This window comes from Microplitis demolitor, chromosome 9 (genome assembly GCF_026212275.2).
Source record: "Microplitis demolitor isolate Queensland-Clemson2020A chromosome 9, iyMicDemo2.1a, whole genome shotgun sequence".
Classification (NCBI taxonomy): domain Eukaryota; kingdom Metazoa; phylum Arthropoda; class Insecta; order Hymenoptera; family Braconidae; genus Microplitis; species Microplitis demolitor.
The window spans coordinates 14476970-14499352 of record NC_068553.1 but is presented as its reverse complement, the minus strand read 5'-3'; the positions used below and the strand labels follow the sequence as shown (position 1 = coordinate 14499352).

Genomic DNA, 22383 nt, shown 5'->3' with positions numbered 1-22383 from the left:
TAAATTAGCAAACTTTTGATGATACCCTATTATTAAGTGACACTAAATAAACCTTTTTAGCTCTGTTACGACAAAACAGCGTATCTCGAGATACGTCGTTTTATCACAACATGGCTGATATCATAAAATTATAATTTGAAATAATTCAAATTCGTTGAAAATTCTTAACTTCGAATTATTTTAAATTATACCAGAAATTTCGATATTATTTTTTCATTCAAAATCAATTCGAAAATTTAAATCATTTCAAATCATAAAATAATATTTCATTTCTTTTTAATTCAATATGATTTAAAATGATTCATTTCAAAATTTATGCTCGAAAGCAAAATAATACAGACAATTTAGAATAATTCAAAATGATTAAGAATTACGTTATCTCAAATCATTTTAAATTAGACTTCTTAATCAATTGTGTCGTCTTTTTTAAGCAGATATTTTTCAGTGACATTAATTTTAATTTCTGATTATTTTGTCAACATATCAGTGCCTTATCGCTAGGTCAAAAAACAGCCTCAAAACTGCTATCTTATAGATGTCACAAAGCCAAGCCTGCTACTTGGGTCCTTATATAGATACATATAGAAAATAATATTTAACATTTGTATTTATCCCGCGTTTTGAGAACTGGCACGGAGGCGTGGCTTAAGAAACATGTCGGACAGTAGCTTACACTTTTAAATGCGTAACCCATGACATAGTGGGGTAAATAAATGAAATGTTATTAAATTTCATAGACAAATTATCTTGGACGGATAAAAACCCAAAAAAAAAAAATATAAATGATCCCGAACGAACTTTACTTGTCGGATATTTAATTAAATGTGAAATGAACCGCGGAAAAAAATGATAAATATAAATGTCTTATATGAAAGAAAACCCCATGAAATCAATGCAAAAATTAAAAAAATTACAGAATAACAAAAGTATTAATGTAAATATTTATTTATTTGAAAAGAAAAAAAATAACATTTTCAGTTTTTAAATTTTAGGTTAAGCTTTACAAACGTATCTGGCAATATATAATCAGTTTTTTAAAAATGTAAGGAGCAAACTTTCATTCGATGAGTCACTATTTATTTTCAAAATAACTTCTTCCACACTTTCAATTCATCAACTTTTTCCAAATTATCAAAAAAATTTTCTGATAACACTAGAACGATTATCAGCCTCCGGAAATTTATAGAAAACCATGTTTAAATTTTTATTTGCTTTACTCCGACAATCTCTTACTGTACAAAATGCTCAATTTTTTTACTTTTTACGTTCTCTAAATATTCTAAATTATATTTTAATTTTTGTTTCTTAATTAATAATTTGTTGTATGAAGTTATTGATGATGTTGATAGCATACATTTACTTGATTGTGTAAGCTGTCATTAGTTTGATTTTTTATCACCAGGCTGCGTGACCCAGTTTGTTAATTTCCATTACTATACAAACTGCGTCGTAATTTTTCGATAAAGATCGTAAAATTTTCTTCTCTAAGATTTCAAACTCGAATGGAGCCGAAGTTAGCCGAACTACCCGAACCTAATTCACGGTCAAAATGGTGGATATTTAATAGTGCAGGCGTCTTGGACCTTGGCAATTGTTGATGTACTTGCAAGTTAATAGAAGTAAAAAAAAATTATAAGAACACGTGTACATTGTAATTAAAATGATATATTTCTTGGTATGATATTTTGTTAGTGTTATTTGTGTATTTGAATAGATTAATTTTATACAATAATTATTAACAATAAACCAAACGAGTTTTTGGTGAACAAAAAAAAGTATAGCAAGTCATACGTACACTTACGACTATTATAAATAAAAATAAGATTATTTATTTAACCTGAAATAATGGCAGATGTAACAGAATTAAAAATGAATATGGCAGCTCTAAAACGCGTTGATCCATATGTAAAAGATATTTTAGAAACAGCAACGCATGTGGCTCTTTATAAATTTAATGCTGAGAACAATGAATGGGAGAAGACTGATATCGAAGGCGCATTGTTTGTTTACTCAAGAAATGGCGAACCTTACAATAGTATTCTTATTATGAATCGGTACGCATTTTATTTTCATTATTATTTATTTATTTACTCAATTTATAAATCTACTTCTTACAATCTTATCGAATCTTCAAATCTTTTGAAATTGCTATGGTATTTTTATGAGTGTGAATGCAGCAGACATCGATTTATAAATTTTAAATAAATAAATTAATAAATTTAAATAATGAAATATTAAAAAATGCGCGCGCTGATTTTTAAATTATCTAAATATGCTTTTTTAAATTTTTTTTTTATTCTACTCACATTTTATTTATTCAAAAATTAAAAAAATTCATAATTGTCAGTTACATTCACACTCATGTAATTTTAGAAATAATCTGTCGAAAATTTTAATGCCAAAGCAAGTGGCAATCCTGTGAAAAAAAAATTATTGAAAAAAGCGTTCATTATTTTAAACTTCAATACGTGACACAACGATCAACTTCTTCTGAATGTTTTTTAAACTTTTAAAAATTCAAAGGAAGAATCAATGATTGACTTGATAGTTTTAAAATATGCTTGAAAAAAGTTCATAAATAATGACAAATTATTTTTTTTCTGACCGTATTTTGCACTGAAAAAAATGATAAAAGCTATTACTTTTAAGAAAAAATTAACAAACATGAGTGTAAATGTAGCAGGCATCAGACAAATTTTAAATTATAAATAAATCGAGTAAATAATTAATAAAATAAAATTAAAAAAAATAGGCATTTAAAAAATTTTGAAATTAATAAGTACATTTCTTATGAATATTATTGTTTAAATTATTTACTTTATTTATTTATAATTTTAATTTTGTCTAATGTCTGCTACATTTACACTCGTAGAAAAACAGGATTTTTTGACACAAAGTTTTTTTAAATTTCGAATTGAAGATAAAAATTTCTTGCGCCAAGAAATTTCTTTTAGTCCCAAGAAAATTTTTATTTTCATTTTATAATGCAAAAAAAACTGTTCATAAAGCACCCTCAGCGTTTCCGCGCTTGAGGTGTGCAATATTTTTTGCACCAAAAATTCCTATTTTCCTGTGTAATATTAATTCAATTGTTTTTTTCTTTGTATTTTCAAAAATTTGAGTCGTTTTAAAAAAGTTCGTCATTGTATCATGTTTGGAATAACCAACATTTTTTCGACGATTTTTTTTTACACGGGATATTTCAAATAGAAATTTAAAAAATTTGACTTTATTAAATTTATAATAGTTCATCCCTGTGTTAAACTCCCATAAGAAGGGCGATTCAAAAGTATTCAAAGTATTCAAAAGCATTAAGAATTGTTTAAAACTTTTTTTTTTATAATCGTTTCTTTTAATAAGGGATACTTTTTTAAACAAAATTTAACATAAATTTAATAAATCCCTTGAATTAATTTAATTATTGTTTAATTTATTAAAAAAAAAAAAATGATTACAGATTAAATACCAACAACTTAGTTGAACCTGTGACACAGAGGCTTGACCTAGAGCTCCAAGAGCCATTTTTACTCTACAGAAATTCAAAATGTAACATCTTTGGTATTTGGTTTTATGACAAAAACGAGTGTATTCGCATTGCGGCTATTTTAAAACAACTTGTTAAACATTCTGACCTAAGCTTAAAAATGAATACAAGTTTAAAAAATAAAAAACAAGTCATTAACAAAACAAACAACTCTTTCAATAATGTCGATATATTTAGCATGCTCAGTAAAGCTCAAGAAAATTTTAACACTAGTAGAGAAAGTAACGGTCAAGATGACAATAACACTAAAACTGATAAGACTTCTGAAGACGTCAGTTCTTTTTCCCATTCAAGAGTTAATACAACAACAGGTGGATTATTTGATGGAACATCTCAAAGTGTTGTCGATTTCTTTGCCAAAGCTAAGGTAAAATATTTTTTTTTTAATTTGTGATAAAACTTAAATTTCTTATACTTCTTGCTCTATCGTAAGATGTTTATTCTTTAAATTTCATTTCTAGTGACTAGCAATTTTATATTAAATTTCCCTAATAGCCACTTTTGCTTGAAATCGCCTGTAATTTGACATTGAAATTGCATGTAATTTGACATTGAAATTGCCTGTAATTTGTTGTTCGAATTTACTGACAATTTGACAGCAAAAGGTGGAAAGAAAAATTTGCGGTTAATTTTTGTTCAATTTAAAGGTAACTTTTTACTTGAAAAAAAAAAAAAAAAAAAAAAAGTCAGTAATGTTCAATCTTACCATTTCAAAACGTAAGCAAATTTATACATAAAAATGTCTACAATTTGACGGTAAAAATAAATACTTTACAATTTTTCAAGTCTAATTTTAAAGTGAATTTGCATTCTAATTCGGGTAGTAAATTTACATCAAATTGTATAGCAAGTTTTACATAAATTGTTATCAAAAACGAAAAAGTTCGAAGTTGACGAACATCTGACGAAAAATTCAAGAAAACTTTTGTAAAGTAAACTTTTGCTAAAGCAAACTGTGCTATTAGGGTTAATGTATAATTTTTAAATAAGTTACTAAACAATTGCAGACCCATAAATGTCCTGTAAAAAACAATTAAAAGTATTTTTAAGAGCTGGTTCTTATCAGTAATGTGAGGCCTAGAAAATATCGGAACAATTGACGTCGATTAATTATTGAAAAATTAATTGTCATTTTCAAATTTAATTCCGATTCCCGTGCTAACGATATTGTCCAGAAAAAATTTATGACGTCAATTTTCTGTCACTTTCTCGTGATTTGTTTGCACAAAAAATTACAATCATTTCTTATTATTAGTTCTTTTACTGAATTAAAATATCTGTACAAAAATAAAATATAATCTGAACTCTTGACTTTCTAAAAGATTATTCACTAATTGCACTTGCAATAATCATCGATTAATTTTTTATACAATATAATTATCAGTAATTTAAGTAGTTAATTATAAAAATATATATTTACATTTTTTTATTCAGGTAAATACGGGACATTATAAGCCAGAGCATCAACAATCTCCAGGAAATGTTCATGTAGCAGCAGAAAAACCTTTATTGTTAACTCGTTTGATGTCTCATCCTGCAGCGCATACTCTTGAGCACATAGAAAAACAGCAGCGTTCTGTCACACCTCAACCAGCAGGAATACCAAATATTGTACCACCAGTGACACTACCAATTGCCTCAAATTTTATGAAAAACGGAACACCATCAAGCAAAACGAAAAAACCTATTACGTGTTCTAATAACTCTGAACTGTCATCACAAATTTTACAAGATATTGAACACGTCGGTAAATCAAATGACACAATAATTGGTAATAAAAGTTTTCATCGAATACAATCACCGCTAAAAAATTCAATAAATACAGTTGTAAATCACAATACTCCAGGACAAAATGTTTATAAACACGCGATTTACGAAATAGAGACTCCGATAGATAAAGTTATTAAAGAAGAATTAAGTGTAACTAAAACATTAACAGATACTATTTCAACATTGCCAATGGGATTTTCATCACTCGATTTAGATGACAAGTCAATTGAATCAGAAGAAGCTATTGGAACTCGAGGACTTGGTCCCAATGCTCCGGCATTGATGCCTCCTGTAATGTTTTCCGCAACTAGTCCTTCGGAACCTAATCGACTCCTTGTTGAACCTCTTACACGAAATCAATTACTACAAGCGTTTAATTATCTTATTAAAAATGATCCAGACTTTATGATGAAATTACACGATGCTTATGTTAAATCATTTAGCGAAATTTATTCGTAAAGTAGTTATTTTAATATGAGTAAAGTAAGAGGACATGTGAGGATAAAAATAATTAAAAAATCAGCAATGACAATGACACGGATAATAATTAACACATTGTAATATTATTAAAAAGTCTTTATTGACTTGTTAAAAAATATATTAATTTTTATAACGTGTTCTATTATCCTATTTAAAAACTTAATCATTGATGCCGATTAATTATAATCTGTGATGCAAGAATTTCTTTTTCTTTTTTCTCAATCCATTTTCTTTACAAACAAATAAAAAAAATAACGAGTCTCGCCAAAATCTATTTTTTTAAATAAAAAATAAAAAATACTGACGATAATAAAATTTAATAGAGCAAGATTGTTAAATTGTTTTTTTTCTTCAAGCCACAATAGGAGCTGTAAAAAAAAATAATTAAGTTTAAATAAAAATTACTTTGAGCGGTACAACAAATTTATTATTTAAAAACAAATGTTATAATAAATAACAATTATTTAAAATCAATAACATTTTATAAAATTGTAATGGATGTTTTGTGTAACAACTAAAAATTATTTAGTGTTAAGTCTTAAAAATTTCGTCCATTTAATTTTTAATTAAAAAAAAATAATCCTTAAGTTAGCAGACAACTAAAATTTTTTTATTTTTTATTATTATTATTTTTTTTTTTTTTCAACAATTGAATTTAAAAAAAAAAAAAAAAAAAGAAATTACACGCAGAAAATTAAAAAAACTGTAGGTGTCATTTTCTGAACTATTTTTTTTTTAAATTAATTGTTTTTAAAAAAAAAATTCAAAAATTATTAGACGTCGGCTAACTGAAGCATAAATAGTATATTACATACCTAGGCCAGTAAAATAAGAAAAGTCTCAGAGCACATGTAATTGTTGGCCGAGGCTGACAAACATGTGGTCTGAGGCTTTCCTTTTTACTGGCCAAGGTGCGTATACTATTTTTCTGCTCGACGAAGCCGGAAAGTTTCAACTTCGTTCAGGGCAGCAGCCCGAAAGTTGCCACTTTCCGGCCGGAGGACAGAAAAAAAATTACTCCAAAAATCATAATAATATCAAACTTATTTTACCGCAAGTATTTGGATTTAAAAATAGTTCAAAAAATAAAAAAATAAAATAGAATAGATATTAAATTCTATAAATATTTAAAAGACTTACTCATATGTGCGGCATTTGGCTGTGGTGCGGCCAATTGCATTTTTATATGAGACGTTGACAATAGAATATCCGTTGTCGGTATTACATGAATTGATATTTCATTTGATTCATTATTTATGTGAGTACCACCACTCAATGACGGTATTTGTAAATTATTACCAGTTGTCATTAAATTAAAGCCATAACGACAATTACTGACAATGTAAGTGCTAATCTGTGAAAAAAAAAAAAAAAAAAAAAAAAAAAAAAGTAAACATTAAAAATTTATCATCATTGATTTAACTCTTTATAAAATTGTCTTTTTTTCTTTAATAATAATTAATTATAATAAAAATAATAGTAATTGAGATCTTACAGATGACAAAATAAGAAATATAAGTAAAGCTATTCCAAGCCAGAAGTACCAAGCTTCCCAAAAATGTTTTGGTGGACGTCGTTGTATTAAAAGGCAGCATTGTGGATTGCAGCAGCAATAAAGACAATATGATTTATCAACTGGACACATGTATGATCGTACACTTGAATCATAATCATTTGTATCATTTAATTTCTGATCTGAATTACATTCATAAGCTAGCCGCGCCATTATTTATTATTTAATACTTTTATTATTATTTTTTTTTATTAATTTCATTTAAGTTTTGATACGAATGTCTAACATTTAAATAAAAATTTTAATTTCGATAAATACTTTGAATCGTTCATTTTTTTTACTGTCGTAAATTTATTATAGAAAAAAATGAAATTCAAAAATGACTGTGTTGTAGCTCGTACAATTTTATACTCCTGCAAGTTAAATATTCAAAGGCTATTTCTCCTAGTATACTTGGCCTAACAATCAATAAACTGTCCAAGCATTTATTTACATGAGTATAAATCAATATTTAAGTATATTTTTATACTAGAATATCGTTCTACAACTATAAGAAAAAAAAATTTATTTTTTTTAACTTACAGCTAAAAAAATTTTAAATTAAAAAAAAAGAATGTCATTAATTTCAATTCCCTTTTCTTGACCCCAGAATATCATTCTGCCGTAGAAAAACACGGAACGATTAAGAATTGAATCAATTATATATTGAATTCTTAAGTAAATTGGGTGTAATTCTTTTTTCAAAAAAACCAAAAAAAATTTTGATGTTACTTATGAATTTGATTCTTTATGTATCATAGAATATAAATCCATTGTTATCATAACGTATCAAGGTCATATAATATTTTGTAGATATCATGGAAGATTGCAAAATCCTAACTAGCTTCATGGAAAGAACAAGATGGTACTGGCAACTATCCTAGTTTTACTCAGTAACATCTGAGGTAAAAAAAAATTTCAAATAGTAACCACTTACATCTGGATTATACTCAGTTCTATCTCAGATTTAACTCAGCTCTATCTCAAATTATACTGGTTGGAATCCTAGATAATAACCACATACATCTGGATTATATTCAGTTCTATCTTAGATTTAATTCAGTTACACCTCAGATTATACAGCGTTAGGTCATACTGGTTGGGATCTTAGATAGTAACGACATACATCTGAATTATATTCAGTTCTATCTCAGATTTAATTCAGTTACATCTCAGATAAAACTGAGCATAGAGTAGAGGTACTGATTTTGGCCACTTTAGGGCTAGTGGATACTTAAAAAATTTTAATAAAATAATTTGTAAAAAACGCAATAATATAACTAATTTTTAAATTGTGTTCAAAGATACTTTAATCGCATTATTAAAATGGAAATTTTATTTTGTACTTTTTCATTAATTAAAATGAAATATTAAATGTCCAAAAATGGACCAGTTGCCACAGATGGTACTTCTACCCTAATCTAAATGTGAGTGGTTACTATCTGAAATTTTTTATACCTCAGATGTAACAGAATAAAACGGAGTAGTCGTCAGTACTATCTTGGTCTTTCTGTGTAGGCAATGAGCTTATGAACTTACCACTGAGAAAATTTAAAGTTAAAAAAGAAAAATAATACCAGTTTCAATCTGATTTTTAAAAATTCAATTTTTATCAGTAGTCACGTTTTGAGGTACCAGGAAACTATTTGACTTTTTTTGATGAGGTCCAAGTTCTTGCAATAATCAAACGAGCTTGTTGACTATAAAAATTGGCCCACATTTAAAAGCAATTGCTCAAGTAAATTCAGAGTTGTTTGAAAATGAAAAAAAATAATTTTTATTTTCTCTAAATATTTTGCAGACTCGATCAATCAGTTCCTATATCTATTGAATTCTAGAATTTGATTTTCTTGAGCTCTCTCAATCTTAGTCAATTAAAAAAAAAACCCGTAATTCCCTGATTTGAAAATATCAATTTCGTAATAAGCATTTTTGAGCTTGAGTTAAAATGGTATGCTAATGGTAATTTTTAACAAGTCAAACAAAATACTATGAATATACTTTTATTATAAATTTTAACTAAAATTACTATAAGAGTGGCACGAACATAATTGCGATTTCAAAGTTTAAAATAAAAAGAAATTAATTCTGTTGACAGTCAGCGGTTTTTAAATTTCATTGGTTTAAATAAGACAGCAGGGAATTTCGGACCTACTCTCGAAGTCATTTTATTATTTTTTCCAATTTTCTTTCTAATTAATTTTAAGTCGCCGAAAAAAAATATGTCTCACAGGTAAAATTTTTAGAATTAAGTATGAAAAAAAGTCTACATGGTTTACCTTAAAGTTAAAGAATTTGAAAGTTTCTTTAATTTAAAATAATAAATATATATAAATATTTCTTAAATAAAATGTTTATTAAAAACAAAAACTTATAAAATACAGTATTATATTGTGAAGGTTGATGCAGTCAACTATTAAGATATTATTAATTATAATAATAAAAATAAAATCTTAATATTGTTGACCATCATGAGGAGGAGGAGGTGGCGGTGGGCCACGTGGCGGAAAAGGTGGTCGGAATTGTGGGGGTTGTACTGTAGGTAGCGGAGCATTTTGTGATACAGGAGGAGGTGGAGGATGTCTCCAAGTTGGAGGTGGAGGTCTAGGCGGTGGCGGTTGAAATTGTCCGAATTGATTTACAACATTGGAGGACATAGTAGGCCCCTGAGGAAATTGTCCTTGATGGGGTGGCCAGTGGGATGGAGGCGGTGGTGGCGGTGGAGGAGCAATCATTCGATGCCCTTGAGCTTGAGAGGTGGGCACAGGCATGGGTGGCAGTGGAGGTGGCATTCCTGGTGGTAGTGGCGGATGGGCAGACATGCCCATTGGTGGCAGTGGAGGTGCTGGGATGTTTGACGGCGGGAATCCACCAGTTGGTGGAGCAGGAACGGGTGGCGGTGCCGGAGGATGATGGCCCATTGCTGATAATGCGGTCACTGGTGGAGGTGGTGGTGGAACTACCATTCCATGATGCATCACATGATGACCTGGATGATGATGTCCAGGGTTTGACATAGGCATTGGTGCAATCGGCGGAGCATCAGCAAAGAGCTGATGAGGACGATCGGCTTGGCTTAATGGATTTTGAGCTGCAAGTAAACGTTCGGCGGCACTACCATGACGTTCGCCTTTAGCATCACGTTTGAATGCATATGATACTGATATCGGTCGGTTACAAAGATATTGACCGTTCATTGCTTCTATACTAGCATCTGATGCATCGAATGACGCAAAATTTATAAAAGCAAATCCTTTTGAATTTCCAGTCTCAGGATCTCGCATTATCTGTTAATGTTTAAAAGTAAATTAATTTATTATGTTAAATGTTTCGGCAACTAATGACACTGAAACTAACCGACGTCTAATTTTTGGATTTTTTTAAAAACGATAAATTTAAAAAAAAAATTGCACGTATAGTTTTCTAGATGTGCATATTTTTAGTTTTTTTTTTTTAATTAAGTTGTAGAAAAAAAAAATTCAAAAATTGTTAATTGTCTACTGACTTTAGGATCATAACTAATGAGTGTGAATTTAGCAGACATCAGACAAATTTACAATTATAAATAAATAGAGTAAATAATTAAAAAGAAAAAAATTTATAAAAAATGCACTTATTATTTTTATAATTTTTTAAATGCCCATTTTTAAAAAATTTAATTTTATTAATTATTTACTCTATTTATTAATAGTTTTACATTTGTCTGATGTCTGCTACATTCACAATCATCATAACTAAATGATACTAAGATTAATCGACGTCTGATAATTTTTCGATTTTTTTAAAAACAATAAATTAAAAAAAAAAAAAAGTATTTCAAATAATTGCACTTGTGGTTTTTTCAATTCTCCACATGTGCATATTTTTAGTTTTTTTTTTTAATTAAGTTGAAAAAAAAAAAAATTCAAAATTGTTAATTATCTGCTAACTTCAGGATTATAGCTAATTGCTTTTAATTAATTAATTAATTAATTAATAGTTTAAAGGTAAACAATTAATCAATTGAAATAATAATTTACCTTGGGTGTTTGAAGTATAACTCCAAAAGCACTGAAAGTATCGTAGAGTAATTTTTCATCGACTTCTGCGTCAAGATTACCAATAAATATATTTGCTCCCACGTCAAGATTTTTTTGATGAGCACTTGCTTTATTTACTCGTATAGGTTTCCCATACAATTTTATCATATTCATTATTTTAATTGCATAATCTGCATCTTCTTCTCCCATAAACTCTACAAAACCGTAACCTTGATGCATTTGAGTAACACGATCTTTTGGCATATGAACATTTACTATAAAAAAAAAATATATTCTCATTAAATTGATCATTTTCAATTGCAAAAATAGTTTATTTATTATTTATTTAACTTACCAACGGGTCCAGACTGAACAAATAGTTCCCACATAAGAGATTCTGTGACTTTGTCATCGAGACCGCCGACATATATTGTTGCATCTTAAAAGTAAAATTAATAATTGTTTAGTTTTAAATTAATAATTAAGTTGAAAATATTTTTACTGTATTTACCTTGATTTCTTTCAGCAATAGGCCCGGCTGCCATTTTTTTAAATGATTTAATTCAAGTAATAGAACTTTTTAAATTTTTATTACAAATTTTTATCAAATTATAGAGGTTATAAAATCGCATTCACTTCATATTCGTTAGTAAACGTTGCGTAGTCAAAAGACATACACTTGAATGTAAATGTATGAAGTCATTACTGCGCATGCGCGTTAGTGCAAATTCATGCATTCATCATAGTTAAGTAATGGGGAAAAAGATAATTCTTTTGGGGTCTAAAAAATTATAATTATAATTATCGTTTTTTTCCTTAAATCAATTCTTGATTAAAATTTAAAATTATTGTACACCTAAGATAATTTCATCTTAAATTATTTCTACAATAGTTACATAGCACTTTTGTATGGAATAAAAAGTGCATATTAATAAAATGAATTTTCAATTTATTGGATTTTAAAAAAATGAATTTCTATTAGATATTATTTTTAGGTCATAGAAAAAAATTTTTAATAATTTCGTCACTTAACGCCGGACACCACCTGCTCCCACACTATTTTTATTTTTTGACAGTATGTGTATAGAAAAATTTCATTTCATGAACAGTTTTTCATATTCATTTTAGAAATATTTTTTTCTAACAGTAAATTTGTTCTTTTGAAAATGAGAAAATTTACGTTTTGTCTGTTACGAACCACTCTCGTAATTATCGAAGTTTGTTCTCGATAACTTAATTTTTTGATTAGAGTATTTGGACTAATAAATAGGTATATATGCTAGATAATAAATTTAAGGGCAATTTCTAGTACATTATTTGTTCACTTTTAAGGATAACATCAAATGTAAAATTGTTAGCTGAACATAAATGAAGAATTAAGATGAGAATTTTTCGCCCAAAAGACTATTACTGACGCCAGCCATCAGGTCGGGCTCGCTCCACGCTTAAAAAAATAAAATATAAGGTAAAGAGACCCAGTAGCTGATCAGAGAATTAGTATCCGATCACTCATGTATTTGTATACCTATATTTACTAAATTTGACTAGATATAGATATACAAATGCAGAAGTGATCGAGTACTATAGTTCTCTGATTGGGTATATTAGATCTCTTATAAGGGAAGGTATACCTTATAATAATCTATAGTGGTCAATAGCCATCCATGAAATAATATAATTTTTCGATTAAAACGATAAGATGAAATTTTTTTCACCGGCGTATGTGAATGATTATACATCATACTAACAAGTAAGGGTTGTTCCAGTCGATTTATTTGAATGAATTTTTTTGAGGTTGCTCGGGTAACTTAAAAAAGAAGCTGTTGGAAAAAATCTAGCGGAAGATATGAATTTTTTTTATATTCAAAAGAAATATTATTTCGTTGCACCAAAGTTTGGAACTTTAGGAACATTAAATAATGTATAGTGAAAGTAACCGTTAAACTTTGCAGCGGAAAAAAAAGTAAGAACAATTATTTTATATGTAAAATTTTAATTTACTTTGACTATAAAATATATGTTTATTATGTTTTGATAGCCACAATGTTAACATTATATTTTCTTATCACATTGTTTTGGCTTGTTGATTATAGAAGAATAATAGAAATGTTTACGGCAGTTTTTGTTATCAATTAAGTACAAATCAAGAATTGTAATGCATAGATGACTTTGGTATATTCTAATTTTTATTGTTATTGGTTACATGATTATATTGATTATAAATAGATATATGAATTAATTATAGTATATATATATATATACATTATTCGGTTTAAAAAACGAGATTGGAAAACACATAAGCGGTGTCGAATTCATTTTTCAGCCCAACGATACATCATATCAATATTTAAAAAGTTTTTAAAGATGAATATATAAAATTATTATCATTGGTTAAAAAAAAAATTGATTGAAGTTATGAATAATTTGTTGATTAAAGTTACTGATAATGTTAGAATGCATCGTATATTAATTATTAGATTTTGGCATTGGTACAAGTTGTCTATTGCACTCAGAACGCAATGGAAATTATGTTAATGCAGAAACAAATAAAAATAATAGATATGAAAATCTTCGTAAGCATTATTATTTTAAGAATTGTAAATGATGAAAAAGTGGATTATTATGTATATTTTAATATCTTTTCTATGTGAGTTATAAAAAAAATAACATAAGTCGGTTATAATAAATTTTAAACAGACCCAATAAAAAGCATGAATTATTTGAAAGAAAAAAATAAAAATTTTAATTAAAAATCTATGAATGAGTAAGAGCTTATTGCTTTAAAATTTAATGATAATACTCATCGGATGATAAATGTGTGTTAAAAAAATTTTTTTTTTTTATTACTGGTAATATTTTTTTTTTCCTACACACATGTTTCAGCAAATAAAATGATTATACAAATGAATACTGTATATAAACGTTAATAAAATAAAACGTCTGAATATTGTATGTGTTTGTTATTTATAATTTTCTTTTATTATATTACGATACTTGTAAATTTCTTATATTAATATTTTTTAACTTGTATAAAAATTTCAATGGTAAAGCAAAAAGACTATAACAGTTACTCCCGTCGTTTACTCATGTGTACAAGATGAATAAGTAACTTTTCTAAATAAAAAAAAAAATATATATATATATATATATATATATATATATATATATATATATATATATATATATATATATATATATATATATATATATATATATATATATATATAAGAAATTCGTAAATTATTGCGAATGTTTATATTTCTTGATTTATTTAACAATCACATTTTTATTAATAAAACTGTAAGCAGTAAAGATATAAACATTAAAATTTAATTTATTAATGATAAAGAATTGTTTAATATAGATATGATAAAAAAAAAAATAAATAATAATAGTAATAAAGAAAATAGAATGTGATTTAATATAATGTGTACAATAAAAAAAAAAAAAAAGTATTTGTAAAAAAGTTAGACTATGCTGGTTGGTGATTGTTGGATGGTCGATGCAAAGCGTTATGAGCAGTAGAATACAGTAAGCTTACTGTTTTTAAGCTAAATGAAGTATTAGTGTAAAAAAATGATGGAATGATTATAATTAAATTTAATTTTTAATATGACGGTCAGTATATGTAATGTTAATTAAAAAAAGTAAAAGATAATAAAAATTCGACTATTAAATATATATTTCACAGATCTTAAAAATTTAATATCAAGTACAACAAAATTAATAAATATTGTAGACTCTATGCATTAAGTTAGTGATAAAAATTAAAAAAACTTGAACAATGACTGAATAATTAAATAACAATTTTTATCGGAATGTACTTTTTTTTACTTGTACTATTATTGTTTGTATATTGATTTGCATGATCATCAGTTAGTTATTAAAAGAGGTATAATGGAATATTAAAAATAAAAAAACAAAAAAAAAAAAAAAATGTTTTATGTTTAAAAAAAATGATTTAATAAACGCATTCTTAAAAAAATAAGTACATAGTATATCTATATAAATTTATTAAAGTTAAAAGATATAGTTTAAGACATATGTTAGTAGTCTATCGATAAGAAGGAGTATTATTTATAATTAATTTAAATTATTGATTTTTAGTCGAAGCTATAAAACAGCAATCGAAACACAACGCAAGACCCGCATGAGAAAATTGTATATTTTTATTACAATATACGAAAATATATAATTGCATAATATAATGTTCATATAAATTGAAAGTGTATTTGTTTTTTTTTTTTTTTATAAACTATAAAAAATAATGTAACGAAAATATAATCGAGAGATATTTTATAAAATATAATAATGCTGTAAAAAAGTAATAATGTTCATTATACTTGTGAATATTTTTTTAATCGGGTAGATGAATATTCAGTAGTTCAGTTAAACTGAGAAAAGAAAATATAACTACTGATTAATAAAAAAATATTTAGGAAAATCAGAAATCTCAGTATATATTATAAGTAGATCTGATGATGATATCAATATATACAACTCTATGAAAAACTAAATAAGACTTTTTTGGGTTTAAAACATGATTTCAGACATGATTGAATCAATATTGTATGCTTAAAATTTTATAAGTCAATGATATATATTAATAGAATAAAATTGCTTATGTGTTTATGATATAATTTTTAATATATAGTTTGAATATGTATATATGCTAACATATAATATTATATATCATACTTGTATGTGTTAAAAATATACATTATTGTGTAATTAAAGTGGCAAAGAATAGTTATTTTAATATATATACTCAATTATATTATGATATATACATGCAGAAAGTTACTGCATTCTACCAAGTTAATTAAAAAATCTGTGAATATAAAATAAAACTTATATATTGAAGATATTTTTTTAATAACCATATTTTATTAATGGAGAATAAAAAATATGAGCAATAAAGAAATGATTATAAAAAAATAGTTTGATTAAAAATTAAATTGTAATATATAATTATTAATAAAACAAATAATATGAAAATAGATTTAACTTACAGCAATGTAAACAAATGTAAAAAAAAAATTGCTTCTAATATTGAAAGAATATAAATTCTAATATTTCAATTCGGAAAAAAAAAAAATGAAGAATTTTAGAATGGATCAAACTGTTAATAAAAAGATTAAAATGTTTAACTCGAGTATAATGGATATACCGTAAAAATGTAACTGTTAAATTTGAAAAAAATTAAAAACCTTGATGTATTGATAATAAGTTATTTGATTATAAGAGTATATTATAAATACAGTTAATTTGTATGTAACAAGTTTGAGTAATAAAAATAACAACAAGTAATAAAACTATGTTGAATAATAGTTGTTACTTGGTTGAGGCAAATTGTCGTTAGTAGTGGGCATAAAGTAAGGTAGATATTATAAAATACTTCCACTATTGAATCGTGAGTATCAAAAATGTTTGATACAGTATAAAAGTTTAAGAAATTTTTTAATTTATTACAGAAGAATATCATGCGCATTATAATTATATAGTATTTTTATTTTATAAAAATAATACTTAGTCAACATTTCATGCTTGATAATAATTTAATATTAAAAGAACAGTAGAATGGAAACTGTAAAGTAGTTGCAAATGCTGGTATCTAAAGATAAGTTGGTTACTAAGAACAATTGAGTTTAGCCATTTATTAGTGAATGAATAGCTAAAAAATATACTATTATAAATATAATAGAGTTTGATTGAATAAATATTTTTAATATATGAAAAAATTTTTATGAATTTAAAATAAGAAAAATGTAGCACATAATATGTTAAAAATTTATTAAATTTTATAGATTTCACCTGGTATAAAGATTATTAATGGAGAAAATATTATTATAATTTTCTCTTCATTCATTGATAAAGTTTTTTTTTTTTTTACGTAATTGTAAAAATTTTATACATCATAAATTCAATACAAAAATTTTCTTGGAGCGAGAAAAGATTATATTGGTCAAGAAATGATTCCTTGCACCAAAAAATTTTTTATAGTTCTAAATAACTTTTTAGTTTCAATTCACAATGCGAAAAATTTCTTGGGGTAAGTAAAAATTTTCTTTAGGCGAGTAAAGTTTTTTTGTGTCAATGAATCCTTTTTTTTTCTATGCACACTTTTTTGGGTTTGAGAAGCTTCCTAAAACCAAATGGAAATATAAATCTTTGTTATTTTGGAATAAATAATATAGTATATATTCAGTGTCATTTAGTCATATTTAGTGACAAAACAATTAGAATATTAATTTATTTAAAGAAAATAATTACGATCGTATTTTTTCTCTCGTAATTTAAATGTAATTCGAATGATACAGATAAATTGATTTTTCTCAATGATTGATAATAAAAAAGTTCCTAAAAAAAGCGCCCTGATCGATTTTAAGATTTTAAGAGCTCGGCATTAAAATAAAAATAACTAGAAGAGAATTAAAAAAAGAATTTATCAAAGATAATTTGTAGGAAATAAAATAGCCTACAAAAAAGATTCTATGACATTTTATGATTAGTCTGGTAGTTTTACCGGAAAAGTAAAAAAATTTCAAAATATACTCTAACTTGACTTCAAACTCCAATAACTTTTGAACAGATGGATTTATCAAAAAATGATAAGAGAGTTGTTTTGTAGAGCATTCAATTTCCTATAAAAAAAAAAAAAAAAAAAAAACTGTATTGAAAATTTCTGAATTTTCATTAGGTTGACATAGTATAAAATTCAGAACGAGTAAAAATAAATTCATCGAATTGTATCAAACTTTGACGTCGGATATCTTGTGAATGGTTGAATTTATGCAAAAGTCATAGAATATCTTTTTTGTAGATCAGTAAATTTGCTACCAAAAGTTTAAGTAGAGGTTTTTAGTATCTTAATTTTTTTGGAAGTTATATATTTTTTACTATGTTACTAAATGAAAAATCGAACATGAGCAATAGCCACCTCTGAATATCAATATTAAGACCTCAAATTTTAACTGTTATCATATTTTAAGATACCCTTTCGATTTTTCAATGTTCATCAAAAAAATAAAAATAGACCCCTAATTTGAAAAAGTCTAATAAATGTAGTAAGAAAGATTTTTATTACCAGACATTATTGAAATTAAGTATTTTGTTTATACAGAATAGCAAATAAATGTAATATTATTTTTTTTTTTTTTTAATATTTTCCAAACAATGTTTTTGTAATGGTTTATATATAAATTTATACAAATGGAATTTTATCAAGATATTGAATGTATACTATACTTATGATAAAAATTAGTTATTTTTTTTAACTAATATGTTTTATTATTATATATCAAACCATTATAAAATTTTTAAATTATTTCAATTTCAATTGAAAAAATAAATAATAATTAACATATTAAATGTATACTATACTAGTAATAAAATAAAAAAAAAATAAATAATTTATAAAATTTATTTATTTATAATTTATATAGAATCAATAATAAGAATTAGTTATTTTTAGTAATAAATAAATAAACAAAAGAATAAAAGAAAGATAATTATATTAATTAATAAATTTTTATGTTAATTTAATTAGATAGTAATAGAGATATCTTGTTATTTAAGAAATATATACATCTTAATTGAAATGATGTTTCAATAATATGAGAATAAAATCATGATAGTCATGATTTTATAACTTAAAGTACATAGTTAATTGAATATGAGTTGATGGGAATAAATATTGCAATTATTTTCTCTTCATTTATTAATAAAGTTTTTTTTTGTTTAAAAAAAAAAAAAAAAAAAAAAAAAAGTTAATTCAAATATAAAAATTTGAAAAAAAATACTCAAGTATTAAATTCTGAAATATGTTACTAAAATACGTACATAATTTTTTTCATTACGCTCATCTTTATGGCAATAATAATAATGATAATAAAAAGTATTTATATAAATATAATAAAAATGATTATTATTACCAAATATTATTGAACAGAAAAGCAAATAAATATAATATCATTTTTTAAATTTTAATTTATTAATTTTGCTATTTTATGAAATAAATAACAAGAATTAGAGTTATTTTTTGTAACTGATAATATTTGTTTTTATTGTATATTAAACTATTTAAAAATTATTTTATTTTCAATTAAAAAAATTAATAATAATCAATATATCAAATGTATACTATAGTTGTATTAAAATAAGAAGAAAATGATTTAAAAAATTTATATTTTTTATAAAATCAATAAGAATTATTAATTACTTTTATGCAACTGATAATATTTGTTGTTTTATTATTATTATTATTTTATATCAAACAATTTTTAAAATATTAAATGTGTAATTTAAAAAAAAAAATAAAATAATTTATTGAGTTTATTATTTTTATAGAATAAGTAATAAGAATCAATAAATTTAATTAGATAGTAACGTGGATATCTTGTTATTTAAGAAATAAATATATATTTATTGAAATGCTGTTTCAATGATATGAGAATAAAATCATGATAGTCATGATTTTACAACATGGAGTATGTAGTTGACAGCAATTGGGTTCATGGGAAAAATATTATTATTATTTTTTCTTTATTTATTAATGAAGTTTTTTTTTTTTCCAAGATTACGTAATTGTAAAAACGTCATTTTTTTTTTTTTTTAATACTTTTCAAACAATATTTTTTTAATGGTTTATATATTAATTTGTATAAATGGAATTTCATTAAGAAATTGAATGTATACTATACTTGTAATAAAATGAATAAAAAATTTATTAAAATAACAAATTTTACATAATTTATTTATTTATTTATAATTTTTATAGAATCAATAATAATCATTGGTTATTTTATACAACTAATAATATTTATTATTATTATTATTATTATTATTATATATCAAACTATTTTAAAATTATTATATATTTAATTAAAAAAAATAAAATAATTTATGAAATGAACAATAATTTATTAAATTTACAATTTTTATAAAATAAATAATAGGAATTTGAGTTATTTTTTGTAACTGATAAAATTTGTTTTTATTACATATTAAAGTATTTAAAAATTATTTTATATTCAATTAAGAAAATTAATAACAATCAATATATCAAATGTATGCTATAGTTGTATAAAAAATGTAAAATAACTTATTAAATTTATTATTTTTATAGAATAAATAATAAGAATAAATGAATTTAATTAGATAGTAACGGGGATATCTTGTTATTTAAGGAATAAATATATATTTATTGAAATGCTGTTTTAAATGATATGAGAATAAAATCACGATAGTCATGATTTTATAACTTGGAGTATGTAGTTGGGTAAAACTGAAATTGGTTTATGGGGAAAATGTTATTATAATTTTCTCTTCATTTATTAATAAAGTTTAAAAAAAAATTAAAATATAAAATATAAAAATGTTTAAAAAAAGTAGTCAAGTATTAAATTCTGAAATATGTTGTTAAAATACGTACAAATATAATTAGAGATTTTTATTAGTATACATTATTGAAATTAAGTTTTTTGTTTACAGAATAGCAAATAAATATAATATCATTTTTTTAATTTTAATTAATTATATTTACAATTATTATAAAATAAATAATAAGAATTTGATCTATTTTTTAAAAATGATAATATTTTTTTTTATTATACATCAAACTATTTCAAAACTATTAAATGTTTAATTAAAAAAAAAAAAAAATTAATTAAATAAAAAATAATATATTGAATTTATTTATTTATAATTTTTATAGAATAAATAATAAGAATTAGTTATTTTTAGTAAGTGATAATATTATTTATTATTATAAAAATATATTATATTTAATTAAAAAAGAAAAAAAAAATCAATAATATTATTATGTGTATTAAAATAAATAATTTTATATTGAAATAACTTTTTTTTATTATGTATTATACTATTTAAAAAAAATTATTTAATTTTCAATTAAAAAAATAAATAATAATCAATATATCAAATTACACTATAGTTGTATTAAAAGAAAATGTTATTAAAAAATTTATTTTTTGTAATTTTTATAGAATCAATAATAATAATTATTAGTTATTTTATACAACCGATAATATTTATTATTACTATTAAAATTATGATATGTTAATTAAAAAAAAAAAAATAAATTAATTTATTAAATTTACAATTTTTAAAAAATAAATAATAAAAATTAGTTATTTTGTTTTTTAACTGAAAATAGTTTTTTTTATTAAATATCAAACTATTTTAAAATTATTCAATGTTTAATTAAAAAAAAATAAAATAATTAATTAAATTTATATATTTATAGTTTTTATAGAATAAGAATTAGTTATTTTTAGTAAGCAAAAATATTATTTATTATTATAAAACTATTTTATATTCAATTAAAAAAGAAATAAATAATTTAATGTTTTTATCCAAACAATTGAATTATTTAAAAAAAAAAAAAATAATAATAATTATAGTACTATGTATATAAAAATAAATAATTTTATATTAAAAAAATTGTCTAAGTGGCAACACGTAATTTAGATACAGGGAGCTACCGTTGTATCCGCCGCCGCTGACGCGGCTGGCAGTTAGCGCGCTACTGTAACCCTTTTAGACGCCAGCTCGTACTAGTATGAAAGAGTAGTCAGTTGAAGCGGTTTAAGTAAGAGCTGGCTGAAACTGGCTACCGTGAAATGATATACAATATCATCAACGCATCAGTACCACGGGTCGATGTCTATGACTGAATGACTCTTTATGTGGTAAATCGCTACGGCGTTTATATAATATTATGTATAACTTAAAAAAGTGTACAAATATAAAACTGAGTATCGACTTACTTGTTTCCGAGCAAGAATAAAATATCACGTTTACGTGCATATAAAAAACCAAGTCGCTTTGATAATAAAATATCTAGCGAGAGTTAAAGTTAATAAAAACGAGAGGATGTTTGAACAATAAAATTATTATTCAATTTTGTGAATAAATAATGTAAATTTAAAAATTTTTTTAAGTGTTGTATGAAGCAAATGCTTACAAAAACAGCACCACTTTAACAGCGGATAGGATTT

At 24.1% G+C, this 22383-nt stretch overlaps 2 protein-coding genes across 2 annotated transcripts; one reads left to right on the top strand and one right to left on the bottom strand.

Moving 5' to 3' along the window:
• The first annotated feature begins 1524 nt into the window (after positions 1–1524).
• Positions 1525–6156, top strand: LOC103571577 (mRNA-decapping enzyme 1B). The gene is made up of 3 exons (XM_008549785.3): positions 1525–2054; positions 3458–3911; positions 4979–6156. Exons 1-3 carry the CDS (start codon positions 1846–1848, stop codon positions 5771–5773), a joined length of 1458 nt encoding a protein of 485 aa, XP_008548007.1. The 5' UTR covers positions 1525–1845; the 3' UTR covers positions 5774–6156.
• Positions 6157–9679: 3523 nt separating this feature from the next.
• Positions 9680–12030, bottom strand: LOC103571578 (splicing factor 3B subunit 4). The gene is made up of 4 exons (XM_008549786.1): positions 11877–12030; positions 11721–11804; positions 11366–11640; positions 9680–10633 (listed from the first exon to the last, which is right to left on the bottom strand). The coding sequence occupies exons 1-4, from the start codon at positions 11908–11910 to the stop codon at positions 9800–9802; spliced, it is 1227 nt and encodes a 408-aa protein (XP_008548008.1). The 5' UTR covers positions 11911–12030; the 3' UTR covers positions 9680–9799.
• Between the last annotated feature and the right edge of the window lie 10353 nt (positions 12031–22383).

Excerpts from the sequence above, each read along its gene's own strand:
- LOC103571578 (XM_008549786.1), bottom strand. The coding sequence starts at position 11,910 with ATGGCAGCCGGGCCTATTGCTGAAAGAAATCAAG. Across the intron at positions 11,805-11,876 it reads TATTGCTGAAAGAAATCAAG|ATGCAACAATATATGTCGGC; the intron begins GTAAATACAGTA and ends TTTACTTTTAAG. Across the intron at positions 10,634-11,365 it reads TTATACTTCAAACACCCAAG|ATAATGCGAGATCCTGAGAC; the intron begins GTAAATTATTAT and ends AAACATTAACAG.
- LOC103571577 (XM_008549785.3), top strand. The coding sequence starts at position 1,846 with ATGGCAGATGTAACAGAATTAAAAATGAATATGGCAGCTCTAAAACGC. Across the intron at positions 2,055-3,457 it reads AGTATTCTTATTATGAATCG|ATTAAATACCAACAACTTAG; the intron begins GTACGCATTTTA and ends AAATGATTACAG. Across the intron at positions 3,912-4,978 it reads ATTTCTTTGCCAAAGCTAAG|GTAAATACGGGACATTATAA; the intron begins GTAAAATATTTT and ends TTTTTTATTCAG.